Raw genomic sequence first — 14,992 nt, 5'->3', positions numbered from 1 at the left:
ATGTCGAGACGCTGTCTGGCTTGTAGGCTCGTCATTCTGTGCTATTGGAGCTCTAGAGACAAACCTCAGACTGGGTATTTAATGTCGAGAGAAGTCTGTCTGGCACCTCACCCAGGATGTATTGGCTCTCTTGTGATATGACATTAATATGATCTTCTGCATTTTATGGATCTATCCTTATCTCTCTGTGCCAGTCACAGCCTGCCTCCTGTAAGCCTGTTTTGGCTGCTTGGTCGCTCGGGGAAGATGCAGTGTCACGGTGCAGACTAGGCTAGACGAGACACTGGTATTTGGGGTCTCTGTTGCGGTGTGGGGATTCTAGATTTTGGAGAGCAGCTGAGAGTTGTTCTGTTCATGTGTTTTCATGTGTTCACACAGCAGCTGAAATAGTGTGTTTTCTCTCCCTGCCAGGTATGGGACTATGAGACAGGAGACTTTGAGAGGACGCTGAAGGGTCACACAGACTCTGTCCAGGACATATCCTTTGACCATACTGGCAAGCTGTTGGCCTCCTGCTCTGCAGACATGACCATCAAGCTGTGGGACTTCCAGGGCTTTGAGTGCATCAGAACCATGCATGGTGAGGGGAAAGGAGTGGATGGGTGGGACTGTCTAGAGCTAATCGGTTGAAGGATATTATGTCTTAGACCATAAGGAGGACCAGGGATGGCGAGGTATGTGTGATTGTTTGGTTCAGGCAAAGCTTGGATGAGCAATTCCAGACGTGTATGTGTTTGGATGGTGCGTTGGGACACAGGTGCTACCGATGCTGTTTATTATCACATATGATATGGCTCATCCTCACTCATCCTCACAAATTCTGTCATACAGGCTTTAATGTTAATGCCAGCCATTCCACACTTCTTAACATCCTCCCCAATCCAACTCCTACAGGCGGTGGGGGCTCACTCACTCACTCACTCACTCACTCACTCACTCACTCACTCACTCACTCACTCACTCACTCACTCACTCACTCACTCACTCACTCACTCACTCACGCCCTCAAGACGAGGTGCTATTTCTCATATCATCAGCACTCTAAATGTAACAGTCCTTAGGCAGTGTCACTGCCCCTCCCCTCTTTTAATCCTAATTGCTGGATAATTCCAAGCGGCACATGTTACGTGTGCCTTCAGGCCCCCCTGAAACAGATAACAACCCTTTGAGCCTTCCACCACCCATTATTATAACAGCCATAGCGCACTGTGGGGCTCCCCCCACCCACACACTACCCCTCCCCACCACATATATTTAAGCTTGCCTTTTTAGAGCCTCCTTAGTTTCCTCATCTTTTCAGCTGATTAAAGATGGCTGCCTTGGTCTCTAGGTAATTAACTGCCTCTTCTCCAGGAACAAAGACACCCTGGGCGTATTTGGCCATCTCACTATTCATGTTAATTGGCTAATTTGAACAAAACCGATTTTTATGGCACGTTTTAGTTCCAGTGACATTATGATGGGGAGGACTTCTTGTCAAAGTGGATGGCATTCAGAAATGGAAAGGCTTGTGCAGGAAAAGCTGGCTAACAATGCAGTTAGCCCAACTGGCCTCTGTCTAGTACTTGTCTCAGTACTTGGACATTTAACCAATAGTTATTTGTCAGAGTGGTTGTTTTGGAAAGGGGATACCTAGTCAGTTGTACAACTGAATGCATTTAATTGAAATGTGTCTTCCATGTTTAACCCAACCCCTCAATCAGAGAGATGCAGGGGGGATGCCTTAAATCAATGTCCACATCATTGGCGCCCGGGGGTAAAAGTTGTTGTTGGTAGAATGGCAGATTTTGTTCACCTTGCCAGCCCGGGGATTTGAGCCAACAACCTTTCGGGATACTGGCTCAGCGCTCTCAACCGCTAGGCTACCTATGGCCCAGTGAAGGTCTCATTGTGTTGTCTTTTATTTTCCAGGACACGATCACAATGTTTCATCTGTAGCCATCATGCCCAATGGAGATCACATAGTATCTGCCTCAAGGGACAAAACCATTAAAATGTGGGAGGTGGCCACTGGGTAAGTATGTTGCCAAATACCAGTGCTTACCGTGAGCCAAAACATTCACATAAGTGTGCAGGAGCTTCTCTTCTTTTAAGTAGTATTCAACATTTCTTATGCCTCTGCAAAGTAAGCAACCATCTTTAACCCATCTCTTCCCATCCATCAGCTACTGTGTGAAGACGTTCACGGGCCACAGGGAGTGGGTGAGGATGGTCCGGCCCAACCAGGATGGCACGCTGATCGCCAGCTGCTCCAACGACCAGACGGTGCGTGTGTGGGTGGTGGCGTCCAAAGAGTGCAAGGCCGAGCTGCGGGAGCACGAACACGTGGTGGAGTGCATCTCCTGGGCCCCTGAGAGCGCCCATCTCACCATCTTGGAGGCCACCGGCTCAGAGGTGAGGAGCTTGACACTGAAATACTGATATACACACTGAACTAAAGGCTTTGTTCCCTCCTTCATTCCTCGAAACGCCACCTGCTGACTCTTCAAAAGCACCTTACCCTTATGCCCTGTCCCTGGATCTGTGACAACTTTTATGTACAGTACATTCAGAAAGTATTCAGACCCCGTCCCTTTTTCCACATCTTATTACGTTGCAGCCTTCTGAAATGTATTAAATAAAACATTTTCCTCATCAATCTGCACACAATTCCCCATAATGACAACGTGAAGACAGGTTTTTAGAATAAGTATTTAGACCCATCGTAATAAGACTCGAAATTAAGGTGAGGTGCATCACGTTTCCATTGATAATCCTTGATGTTTCTACTTGATTGGAGTCCACCTGTGGTCCACCTGTCTATATAAGGTCCCACCGTTGACAGTGCATGTCAGTCAAAACCAAGCCATAAGGTCGAAGGAATTGTCCGGGGAGCTCCGGGACAGGATTGTTTCGTGGCACAGATCTGGAGAAGGGTACCAAAACATTTTCTGCAGCATTGAAAGTCCCCAACAGCACAGTGGCCTCCGTCATTCTTAAATGGAAGAAGTTTGGAACCACTTAGACTCTTCCTAGAGCTGGCCGCCCCGCCAAACTGAGCAATTGGGGGTGAAGGGCCTTGGTCAGGGCGGTGACTAAGAATCCGATGGTCACTCTGGCAGAGCTCTAGAGATCCTCTGTGGAGATGGGAGAACCTTCCAGAAGGACAACCAACTCTGCAGCACTCCACCAATAAAGCGTTTATGGTAGGGGCCAGACGGAAGCCACTCCTCAGTAAAAGGCACATGACAGTCCGCTTGGAGTTTGCCAAAAGGCACCTAAAGACTTTCAGACCATGGAAAAACAAGATTATTTGGCCTGAATGCCACGTCACGTCTGGAGGAAACTAGGCATCCCTAAGGTGAAGTGTGGTGGCAGCATCATGCTGTGGGGATGTTTTTCAGCTGCAGGGACTTGGAGACATGTCAGGATCGAGGGAAAGGTGAATGGAGTGAAGTACAGAGATTCTTAATGAAAACAACCTGTTCCAGAGCATTCAGGACCTCAGAATGTGGCGAAGGTTCACCTTCCAACAGGACAACGACCCCAAGCACACAGCCAAGACAACACTGGAATGGCTTTGGGACAAGTCCTCAATGTCCTTGAGTGGCCCAGCCAGAGCCCGGATTTGAACCCGATCAAACATCTCTGGAGAGACCTGAAAATAGCTGTTTAGCGATGCTCCCCATCCAACCTGACAGGAAAATGGGAGCAACTCTCCAAATACAGGTGTGCCAAGCTTGTAGCATCATACCCAAAAAGACTTGAGGCTGTAATCGTTGCAAAAGGCGCTAAAACTAAGTAACGGGTCTGAATACTTATGTAAATGTCATTTCAGTTAACCCAAAACTTTTTTTTTTTTTTTTTTTTTTTTGTCATTATGGGGTATTGCGTGTAAATTGAGGAGGAACTAAGTATTTAATCAATTTTAGGATCAATTTTAGGATAATACTGTAATGTAACAAAATGTGGGAAAAGTCAAGTGGTCTGAATGCCTTCCCGAGAGCATTGTATGTACATGCCTTAAGTAATATGGTAATGTGAAATCAAAATAATATTGTGCGCACACCCATTTAAACGTTACGGCTAGGTACATACAAGTATCTGATTGCCCAAGGGAAAGTAGACCTAGATATTCCTTATGCTGACATATTGCTTATGTCAGAAAATGTACTTTGCTCTCCACCCTCCCTCTGACTTCCTATATATCTGGCTTATTTGGTCCATCTCCTAACCTAAGATTGGCACCTCACAGAGCCAGACATGTTTGAATCGGACCATGAAATTAAAATTACAGGAGCAACCCTGTCATGGCCCAGGGTCAGACCGCCACCCTGCCCCTGTGAGTCTACACCCCCCACCCCCGATGCCCTGTGAGTGTCCTGCTCTCCCAAGTCTTGTGATCATGCATGTCCAATTTCAGTTTCATTCGATTAAAACATTTATCCTCACAGGCAGCTAGTGGCCCTGTCAAGAACCTTGTTTGCCTCGATGCCTGCGCACAATGATACACAATATCCCGTGTTCTCACAGAGGGAGCCTGTTTTTCTGTTTAGCGCTCTCTTTCTGTATTTACCCATTTGAATGGTTGATGTGCTAAGTCTGCAGTGATGGTATTGTTGATCTTGGCTAAGGTATTGTTGTATGCACACACACACACACACACACACACACACACACACACACACAAACCCTTGCCTTTGATCAAATTCTCCTTTTGAAGACTTGAAGAACTTGATGCTTAGTAGCAGAGCTGGTTCAGGTAGAATGATTCTCCAGATTCTCCTGACATCAATTATACTGGCATACTTTATGTTCTGTGAACTAAAGCAACCAAATGTGAGTCTGACATTTAAGACTGCTCTGCTCTACGTGCTGAGATGAGCCTGCACAGGGGAACCCAAACTGTTAGAACATGCCCTTCCCTGTTTCAGAACTCTGAGGCATGTAATGACTTTTTATATCTGTGTGCACACTACATGTCCAAAAGTATGTGGACACCAGCTCGTGGAACATCTCATTCCAAAATCATGGGCATTAATATACACTGCTCAAAAAAATAAAGGGAACACGTAACTCCAAGTCAATCAAACTGTCCACTTAGGAAACAACACTGATTGACAAATTTCACATGCTGTTGTGCAAATGGAATAGACAACAGGGGGAAATTATAGGCAATTAGCAAGACACCCCAAATAAAGGAGTGGTTCTGCAGGTGGTGACCACAGACCACTTCTCAGTTCCTATGCTTCCTGGCTGATGTTTTGGTCACTTTTAAATGCTGGCGGTGCTTTCACTCTAGTGGTAGCATGAGACGGAGTCTACAACCCACACAAGTGGCTCAGGTAGTGCAGCTCATCCAGGATGGCACATCAATGTGAGCTGTGGCAAGAAGGTTTGCTGTGTCTGTCAGCGTAGTGTCCAGAGCATGGAGGCGCTACCAGGAGACAGGCCAGTACATCAGGAGACGTGGAGGAGGCCGTAGGAGGGCAACAACCCAGCAGCAGGACCGCTACCTCCGCCTTTGTGCAAGGAGGAGCAGGAGGAGCACTGCCAGAGCCCGACGTCCACAGGTGGGGGTTGTGCTTACAGCCCAACACCGTGCAGGACGTTTGGCATTTGCCAGAGAACACCAAGATTGGCAAATTCGCCACTCGCGCCCTGTGTTCTTCACAGATGAAAGCAGGTTCACACTGAGCACATGAGCACATGTGACAGACGTGACAGAGTCTGGAGACGCCGTGGAGAACGTTCTGCTGCCTGCAACATCCTCCAGCATGACCGGTTTGGCGATGGGTCAGTCATGGTGTGGGGTGGCATTTTTTGGGGGGGCCGCACAGCCCTCCATGTGCTCGCCAGAGGTAGCCTGACTGCCATTAGGTACCGAGATGAGATCCTCAGACCCCTTTTGAGACCATATGCTGGTGCAGTTGGCCCTGGGTTCCACCTAATGCAAGACAATGCTAGACCTCATGTGGCTGGAGTGTGTCAGCAGTTCCTGCAAGAGGAAGGCATTGCACTCCATGCTTAGCGGAAGACGATAGATATTTGATTTTAAAAATACGAAATGGATGGTTGTTTTAGTATGGGAAAATTCTGATTTATACTGCACCACAGACCATGTAGAAATGGAACAATTGAATCTAAGTGCAAATTTTGGTCTATAATCAAATATTGCCCTCAGCTGTTAGGCACCCTCAGGGCAAGTTTCTGCTACTGTGTTCAGAATCACTCTTATATGGAAGCAGAGTCTGTAATTTAACCTCTGAAGTGTAGGCATGTGCCCTGCTCTGGAGATATACATTGTCTGATAACTATTTTGTTGGTAGTCCATTTCCCCTGATTTTAAGGTGGTATTTATTTATCAAAGGCTGTGGTATAAAAATAAATTTAATTCAGAAGGCTGCTGGCTGCATATAGCCCTCACAAAGAAATTATTAAGGATTGACGTTCCGCAAGTGAAGACTGCTAAAGGTTCTATATTGGTATTTTACTGCGGCAATTGGAGCTCATCGTGTTCTTGTTCCCTTGTGTCCTTCCAGTCTAAGAAGAGTGGTAAGCCGGGCCCTTTCCTGCTGTCTGGCTCCAGAGACAAGACCATCAAGATGTGGGATGTCAGCATTGGAATGTGCCTTATGACACTGGTGAGTGGACCATCAATCTTAGTTACAATAGATGGTAATTTCAATTCATGCAGTTTTTATGTTGTTGAATCCAGTCCTCACATGACATGAATTGCAATAGGATTGACCTTCTTGAACCCTAGTCTTAACCGAACGCTCTGTCCCAGGTTGACTGGTTTCCTGAACTAAGCGTAGTCCTGGACTAAAAAGCTAGTTTTAGTCCGGGAGTAGTCTGGGAAACTGACCCTAGATTTTGTATTAACAATTCTAACCAAATGCTTTTGTCCCAGGTTGGCCATGATAACTGGGTGCGCGGGATGCTTGTCCACCCCGGAGGCAAGTTCATATTAAGCTGTGCTGACGACAAGACCTTAAGGATCTGGGACTACAAGAACAAGCGCTGCATGAAGACCCTGAGTGCCCATGAACATTTTGTTACCTCTCTGGGTAAGCCGCTCTCAATCTTTTCTTCTACAGTCAGCGTCAGTTACAGCTGGGTCTTGTTCAGTACGGCACACTGTAGCAAAATATTAGTGCTGGGCGATTAACTGAAATGTCATTTTATTTTTTATTTTTTAACCCAACTAATTCTATTTCGTTTTTTCTTTCTATGCGCTCAATGCGCACATCACACAGTTTCTCTAGAGATCAATCAGATCCAGTCTGAACTGTGCTATGTAGTAAGGAGTTAGTTTCCAACTGGCCAATATTCTACTTAGTTTAACGCATAAAACATGGTCATTGACTACAATGACCATAATCCATTGCGCATTTACTTGTCCTTTCTGTTTCTATTATGCCTGCTACGGAAGAGAGAAGGATGTGTGATCGTGAGGTGATAGAGAGCAGCTGTTGCTTTGCAAGTTCTCTACCTGAAAATACATGATCCTAGTGATTAATGGTATTCAGCAGTCATAAGTATGCCTTATTTACTTTGAACTACAAAATAGTGATTTTGTCAGACACCATAGGAATTAAATTAGGTAATGAAATAAAATCTATGTAATACACACAACTGAAATATTTTATTAAAGTAATGTGAATACATGAGGGTTAATAAGTGATAAGCGGTAATGGAAAATCACTACCATTGTACTTTTATTAATTGTTATAGCATTCAACACAATGCGTAGTGCATTTAATGTTGAGGGGGGAAAAAATAATCGAAACATTGTTTCTTTTTTTATAATTGAACAGAAACTGAACCGACTTCAAAAATAACTAATCACGCGTTCTGTTCTGTCTCCTGGAGATGAATGTACTTTGGTGCGAAAAGTGCAAATCAATCCCAGAACAGCAGCAAAGGACCTTGTGAAGATGCTGCAGGAAACGGGTACAAAAGTATCTATATCCACAGTAAAACGAGTCCTATATCGACATAACCTGAAAGGCCGCTCAGCAAGGAAGAAACCACTACTCCAAAACCGCCATAAAAAAGCCAGACTACGGATTGCAACTGCACATGGGGACAAAGATTGTACTTTTTGGAGAAATGTTCTCTGGTCTGATGAAATAAAAATAGAACTGTTTGTCCATAATGACCATCGTTATGTTTGGAGGAAAAAGGGGAATGCTTGCAAGCCGAAGAACACCATCCCAACCGTGAAGCACGGGGGTGGCAGCATTATGTTGTGGGGGTGCTTTGCTGTAGGAGGGACTGGTGCACTTCACAAAATAGATGGCATCATGAGGAATGGAAATTATGTGGATATATTGAAGCAGCATCTCAAGACATCAGTTAGGAAGTTAAAGCTTGGTCGGAAATGGGTCTTCCAAATGGACAATGACCCCAAGCATACTTCCAAAGTTGTGGCAAAATGGCTTATGGACAAGAAAGTCAAGGTATTGGAATGGCCGTCACAAAGACCTGACCTCAATCCTATAGAAAATTTGTGGGCGGAACTGAAAAAGCATGTGCGAGCAAGGAGGCCTACAAACCTGACTCAATTACACCAGCTCTGTCAGGAGGAATGGGCCAAAATTCACCCAACTTAATGTGGGAAGCTTGTGGAAGGCTACCCAAAATGTTTGACCCAAGTTAAACAATTGAAAGGCAATGCTACCAAGTACTAATTGAGTGTATGTAAACTTCTGACCCACTGGGAATGTGATGAAAGAAATAAAAGCTGAAATAAATAATTCTCTCTACTATTATTCTGACATTTCACATTCTTAAAATAAAGTGGTGATCCTAACTGACCCAAGGGAATTTTTACTAGGATTAAATGTCAGGAATTGTGAAACTGAGTTTAAAGGTATTTGGCTAAGGTGTATGTAAACTTCCGACTTCAACTTCAAATATATTCGGGTCATAATGCTAAATGGATTATAGAGGTTATTCATCACAAACCTATCTACTCTTCCTTTGTACTAATGTCCTTTCTCCTCTCCTCAGATTTCCACAAGAATGCTCCGTATGTCGTCACCGGAAGCGTAGATCAAACAGTTAAAGTGTGGGAGTGTCGCTGATCCGATCAGACCTGAGAAGATCAGACCACCACCACCCTCTCTCCTCCCACTCCACCCCCTCTAGGCCTCTTTCCACCCCCCTGCAACCCACCTCACCTCCCACCGTCTCCTTCATCTCCTCTGGCTACACACACACCATGGTTAATACCTTATCCTGTCATAATGCTCTCTGGTCCAATAACTCTGGTCCTTTTATGTACATTATTCTGGATGTAGATTGAGCTATTAAATGTTGCACAGCAAAAAAAGTATTCTTGCATGGTGATGAATCCAAAATTGTATACTGTAAATTTACATGATAACGTTGTCTAGAAGTACCATAGGTTTAACATGGGCTGTCTGTTTGTCACATGCAGCCTTACCTACCTACTTACTGAAGGCAGATGTTTCTTTGTGTGTCACAAATGGCTCCCTATGTGATGCAATACGGATGACCAGGGCCCTTGTGCCCTGGTAAAATTAGTGCGCTATACAGGGAATAGGGTGACATTTGGGACACACTCTTTGACTGGGTGTAAAATGTAGGGCACTAAAACCGATAATTTAAAAAATGTTTCTTTACGTGTCATATCTTTTTGTCTGCCTATTTTTTATTTTTTTATGATTTTCTTCTCTCCTTTTCACTGTTGTAGTCTCTGTTGGTGATGTTTTTTTTGGGGGGGGGGGGGGGGCGACAAAAGGAGAAGTATAATCCCTTGATGCCGGAAGATATGAGATTGTCTGTCTGGGGGGGGGGGTGTTATTGGAATAATCTGTAGCTTTGTAACATCACTTCTGAAGTGTGCATACCATTTCTCTTCATGTGGAACTAGTGAATATATTAATTGCTGCATATACAAATGTTTCAAACTGTTTATCTTTGGACATCTGGGGGTTGAGAAAACAAAACAGCTTTTTACTCTTGTCATGACGCGTCCTTAACTTAGTAAAAAAACTTAGAATTATCCTATCCAATAAATGGATTCTGCTTCGCGTTTATTGAATCGGATAACATTTCTGTTTTGGCATCTCAATGAATTAACCTGGCTATGCTGTGCAGATGGGCGCCCTTATTTCCGTTGGTTAGCATTTAGGCTAAACTCAGTGGACTGTAAGCCTAAATTCTAACCTGAATGCTATGTGAGCCGATAGCGTGAGGTTACTCCTCCCTGATAAGCTGCCCCCTGTCTGTTCGCCTCGGTACTGGGCCTTACGGTTGGCTGCAACTGTTAAGGTGAGCTTCTCAGCCTTTCTCTAGCACTTGGCCCTTTAGAAGCAGACATCAGGGATCACCTCTTTTAATTTCAATTCACTTGAAAAGGATCTTTAGGTGTCTCCCTCCCTCTGTATGATGGCTGTTTGACGTCCAAAGTCTAACCTGAGTGATTTTCCATTGGAGTCAACTGAACTCTCCCTTTTTCGAACCATTTGACGAATCCGGTGTCTGCTGGGTTTTGTCTGTTATACTATAGGAATCATGTAAGTGATTTGATGCTCAGTTGGCCATTGTCTTGTGCTGCTTGCATCTATGGGCTGTGTAAATTAGGGAGGGCAAGCTTAAGCCTTAGTTTTGGATGAAATATGCAAGTTTCGAATGAGTCGGACTGTCATACGCTGTCATAGCATGACAAGGAGTCAAAGTTGCCCCTCAGGTTTTTTTTGGTATGTGCAAAAGATCTCTCCAGGGGGGGGGGAAATAATGATTGAGAGGTAATAAAGCTGTTTCTGTGGGGGGCAAAATACATGTAATTTTACTGAGCTGTAGGGAAGTGTCCAAATCTGTTTCCACCAAACTGACTGGTGAACTATTGGGGGGGATTCATTCAATTGATGATGAAATAAAATGATAGCAGTAGACATGCTTGTGTTCGCTGTACAGTAGAGCGGTCTGATGGTAGTTCTTGTAAAGGGATCGTCACCCCTAAGCCTACTTAAAGAAGCTCCCTTCCCACAGACCGGCCTTGGCTTTGGTCTTTGGCTAGGCTTACTAGGCTGCATTTGTGCCCAGAAGAGTGCTTAGACTCCTAGTGAAGAGCTCTCGAGGCGAAACTCCACAGGCCGACTAACACATTGCAGTCGTCTCCTGGGTGGCAGGCAGATCTTTATCATATTCTGTTAATTGTACGATCTAAGAGGCTGAACAAAATGAAAACCAAATCCCTCCATTTCCCTTTAAAAAAAAACATGCTGCTGCTTACGCTGCAGCAGGTGAGGGAAAATCCTATTGCCTGGCACATCCCTGCTTTTCGTTAGATCTTTGGTCCTTTGTCGGACTGATGACCGTAGATGTAAGAAATTTAAAAATGCATAAACATTTTTATCAGCCTTTTTCCATTGATGCATTTCTATAATAAAGAATTCCACTTGCTTAACTGATCTTATCTTAAGCTTCTTTGCTGAATATCTTCCTGTTCCTCTTCCTGTGTGTATTTGTTTGGATGTAGCTAGGTGCTGCTGCTGACCTTTGAACCCTCATAGTGGCTAGTTTGACCTGTCGACATTAGAACTGCTGCATGTGCCCCTGTTGTACCAGGGGCTGAGCTGTCTGGTTTGGAGGGCCTTTCTGGTTCAAGTGCTGTGATGTAAGCCACTGAACACTCGGGTCGAGTCTGAAATGGCACCCTATTCCCTAAAAGTAGTGCACTTCAGACTCCAACTCAATCAGCCACAGGCCACCCTGCTAAACTGTCAAATACTAATTGGTCCACTTGACAAACGATATACTGTTAAAAGAGCTAGAAGTAGGATAAGAGAACTCTCTCTTATGAGAAAGGGTTGTACCCCTACTTTCTCTTACTAGTAAGCAGGTGTATGGTTTCTATGTATACTGTGTATTTTGCATTTTGACTTTTCTAAGACACCAGACAGACTCTACCAGACAGGTCGGCTCAGGCTGGCATGATGGCTGCAGACAGACGGCTCTGTACTTAATGTGGTTGTTTGTTGCTGTTAGGAGGACAGGTCTGTAAATGAATGAGCTGGCTCCTTCCTCTAAATGTGATGGGATTGCGGCAGACTAAAGATGTTCTAAGAGAAAATAATCTTCTCATTGAGAGAACACCACTTTTTCCTCTAGACTAGAGGCCTCCATGCATTTAGTCAGACCCAGACTGGTCTTCCTCCAAGCTGTTTTCTCTGTCAGTAGGAGATTTTGATTGGAGAGTCGGCGTGCGTTACTCCATACACCAGCAATCGATAGGACAATTGGACATGGTGGTGCTGATGCACCATAAAATGTGTTTTAGCTGAAGCTCCCAAAAATGTAACTAGTAGGACATTCTGGTGTAGCTTCAGCATTCAGATGTCCTGATCTGTTCTGTTCTCGATGCTAGACTAAGTTAGCTTCCTGATTTTAAGCCGATTTTCTCTATTCGATTGGCTAAATTCAGAATTCCAATATCTGGATCCTTGGTTGTAAATTCTAAACCAGGCCTGAAGTGAACCTAAATGGATATTAGACTTGACTCTTATTGTTATTGAAAATTCAGCTTTCCCTTTCTTGGGTTAGACAAAGGTCTATAAACAAATGGGAGGGAGGGAGAATGTGTCTCTTCTTGTAATATAGTTATCATTGAATGAATGCTTTATATACCTGTGCTGTTGTACCTACCCTGTGAAAATAAATCACTTTTTGCCATTTGCAGGTCCCAAGCAATCCCTATGCTGCACTAGCTAGGTGGATCAGAGGGCCTGGCAGACAAGCTTACACTGTCTGTTGGTCCTTTTCCCCCAGTCTCAAGTCCATCTGTCTGCTATAATCTGCCTTGTGAATAGATTGAGGGCTTCAGACTTCTTCACACTGTTCTTCATACCTTGAACAGGATTTATTGTTTTGCTTTCATGGTCTTTCTCACGTTCAGCAAAATTGTTAACAATATCTGGATGTCATTGTTTGCAGCATTAAACAAATATCTGTAAATGTTGTCCTTTTATTGGGTTGGGGGGGGTTTCTCAAAGAACATGCACAGCTTGACATATTGAATGTCTATAACAAGTTCACACAGGGATTTACTGATTTTGAGCTAAAGGTTTCAATGAAGGCGTGTCTAAACATTTCATGAGTTTCTTCAGTGAATGCATGTTTTTTTCTTAGGTCAATAATGATAGACAGACTAGGGCTATTGGCATTAATCATTAAATGTTCATAATTACATTGTATACTGTGTATATGAAGTATTAATATAATGGAAGGGATTCATTATTAACGTTCACAGCTGTGATGTATGCCTGGCGATGGAAACCATACTTGGAACAGAATATTATTGACATTTTACATTAATGGACCTCAATCTTATATTTCCAAGAAAGACCATGTTGGTGTCTTCAGTTCTTTGCATTCTACCAGGTAAGTGTGTGGTAACACCTGGCTGGAACCTTTATACTACATCTAATTTTCTGACTACAATACAATAAAGGTCTCATTGAAAATAATAGGTGAAGTGTAAAATGCAGCTCTGGGAACAGATGAATCATGTTGAGTAGGTTAGGCTATGACTCAAAAGTATACTTGCTCAAGCAATAGTTAAATTCACTTGGATACATTTGAGCAAGTTTCAACATTACATTACATTACATTTAAGTCATTTAGCAGACGCTCTTATCCAGAGCGACTTACAAGTACATACATTCATACTTTTTTTGTACTGGCCCCCCGTGGGAATCGAACCCACAACCCTGGCGTTGCAAGCGCCATGCTCTACCAACTGAGCTACACGGGACCTGTTGTACTGTAGCCCCTTTGCAATGTTTGACTGGGTGCGTGAAGTGTACAATTGCCATGTTGCCATCTGCGTCATTGTATGTAAGGAAGCACAATTTGTATGTGAATAATAGATCAATCAACCACACACTCGAGATCATTTATAAAATTGCTGCCAGAATACTACTGATGACACAGATGGCCAAGAGTATGTGGACACCTGCTCGTCGAACATCTCATTCCAAAATCATGGGAATTAATATTGGTTGGTTCCCCCTGTACTGTCATAACAGCCTCCACTCTTCCGGAAAGGCTTTCCACTAGGTGTTGGAACATTGCTGCGGGGACTTGCTTCCGTTCAGCCACAAGAGCATTAGTGAGGTTGGGCCTGGCTCTCAGTTGGAGTTCCAATTCATCCCAAAGGTGTTCGATGGAGATGAGGTCAGGGCTCTGTCCAGGCCAGTCAAGATCTTCCACATCAATCTTGACCAACCATTTCTGTATTGACCTTGCTTTGTGCATGGGGGCATTGTCATGATGAAACAAAAGTGCCTTCCCAAACTGTTGTGCTTGTGTGCGGCTGCTCGTCCATGGAAACACATTTCATGAAGCTCCTGACTATCAGTTCTTGTGCTGACATTGCTTCCAGAGGCAGTTTGGAACTCGGTAGTGAGTGTTGTAACCGAGGACATAAGATTTTTATGCTCTACACTTCAGCACTCAGCATTGCTGTTCTATGAGCTTGTGTGGCCTACCACTTCATGGCTGAGACATTGTTGCTCCTAGATGTTTCCCATTCACATTAACAGTACTTACAGTTTATTTGGGCAGCTCTAGCTGAAATTTGACTGGGGCAGAAATTTGATGCGCTGACATGTTAGAAAGGTGGCATCCTATGACGGTGCCACGTAGAAAGTCACTGAGCTTTCAGTATAGGCCATTCTACTGCCAATGTTTGTCTATGGGGATTGCATGGCTGTAAGCTCGATTTTATACACCTGTCATCAACGGGTGGGGCTGAAATAGCCAAATCCACTAATTTGGAGGGATGTCCACATAATTTCGTATGTAGCCTCAGCCTGTCAGACTTCAAAAGGTCCGTGCTATCTGGGATCCTACCCATTGAAGTAGAAATTTAACATGGTTAGGTAAGAAGTTAGATTATTGATTTAGGGTAGGGACGTCCCAAGGATCCCAGATAGCACTGACACTTCAAAATGTGTCTCTGGTACTGTTTCAAAAA

The 14,992-nt window shown here is 44.0% G+C and overlaps 1 protein-coding gene across 5 annotated transcripts in view; it reads left to right on the top strand.

Annotated features, from left to right (window-relative positions):
• Positions 1–12,969, top strand: part of LOC129832052 (lissencephaly-1 homolog A) — a 61,516-nt gene extending 48,547 nt beyond the window's left edge. For all 5 annotated transcript variants that reach the window (XM_055895788.1, XM_055895789.1, XM_055895785.1 and 2 more), the window contains 6 exons: positions 412–580; positions 1,912–2,014; positions 2,166–2,394; positions 6,522–6,623; positions 6,893–7,049; positions 8,998–12,969. In XM_055895788.1, coding sequence (XP_055751763.1) covers positions 412–580; positions 1,912–2,014; positions 2,166–2,394; positions 6,522–6,623; positions 6,893–7,049; positions 8,998–9,071 — 834 coding nt within the window. In that variant the 3' untranslated portion in view covers positions 9,072–12,969. The remainder of the gene's footprint in view (positions 1–411; positions 581–1,911; positions 2,015–2,165; positions 2,395–6,521; positions 6,624–6,892; positions 7,050–8,997) is intronic.
• The last annotated feature ends 2,023 nt before the right edge of the window (positions 12,970–14,992 follow it).

The sequence above is a fragment of the Salvelinus fontinalis genome, chromosome 33, assembly GCF_029448725.1.
Source record: "Salvelinus fontinalis isolate EN_2023a chromosome 33, ASM2944872v1, whole genome shotgun sequence".
In the NCBI taxonomy this organism is placed as follows: Eukaryota; Metazoa; Chordata; class Actinopteri; order Salmoniformes; family Salmonidae; genus Salvelinus; species Salvelinus fontinalis.
Note: the sequence above shows the minus strand (reverse complement) of the source record. Positions and strands in the feature narration are given on the sequence as shown.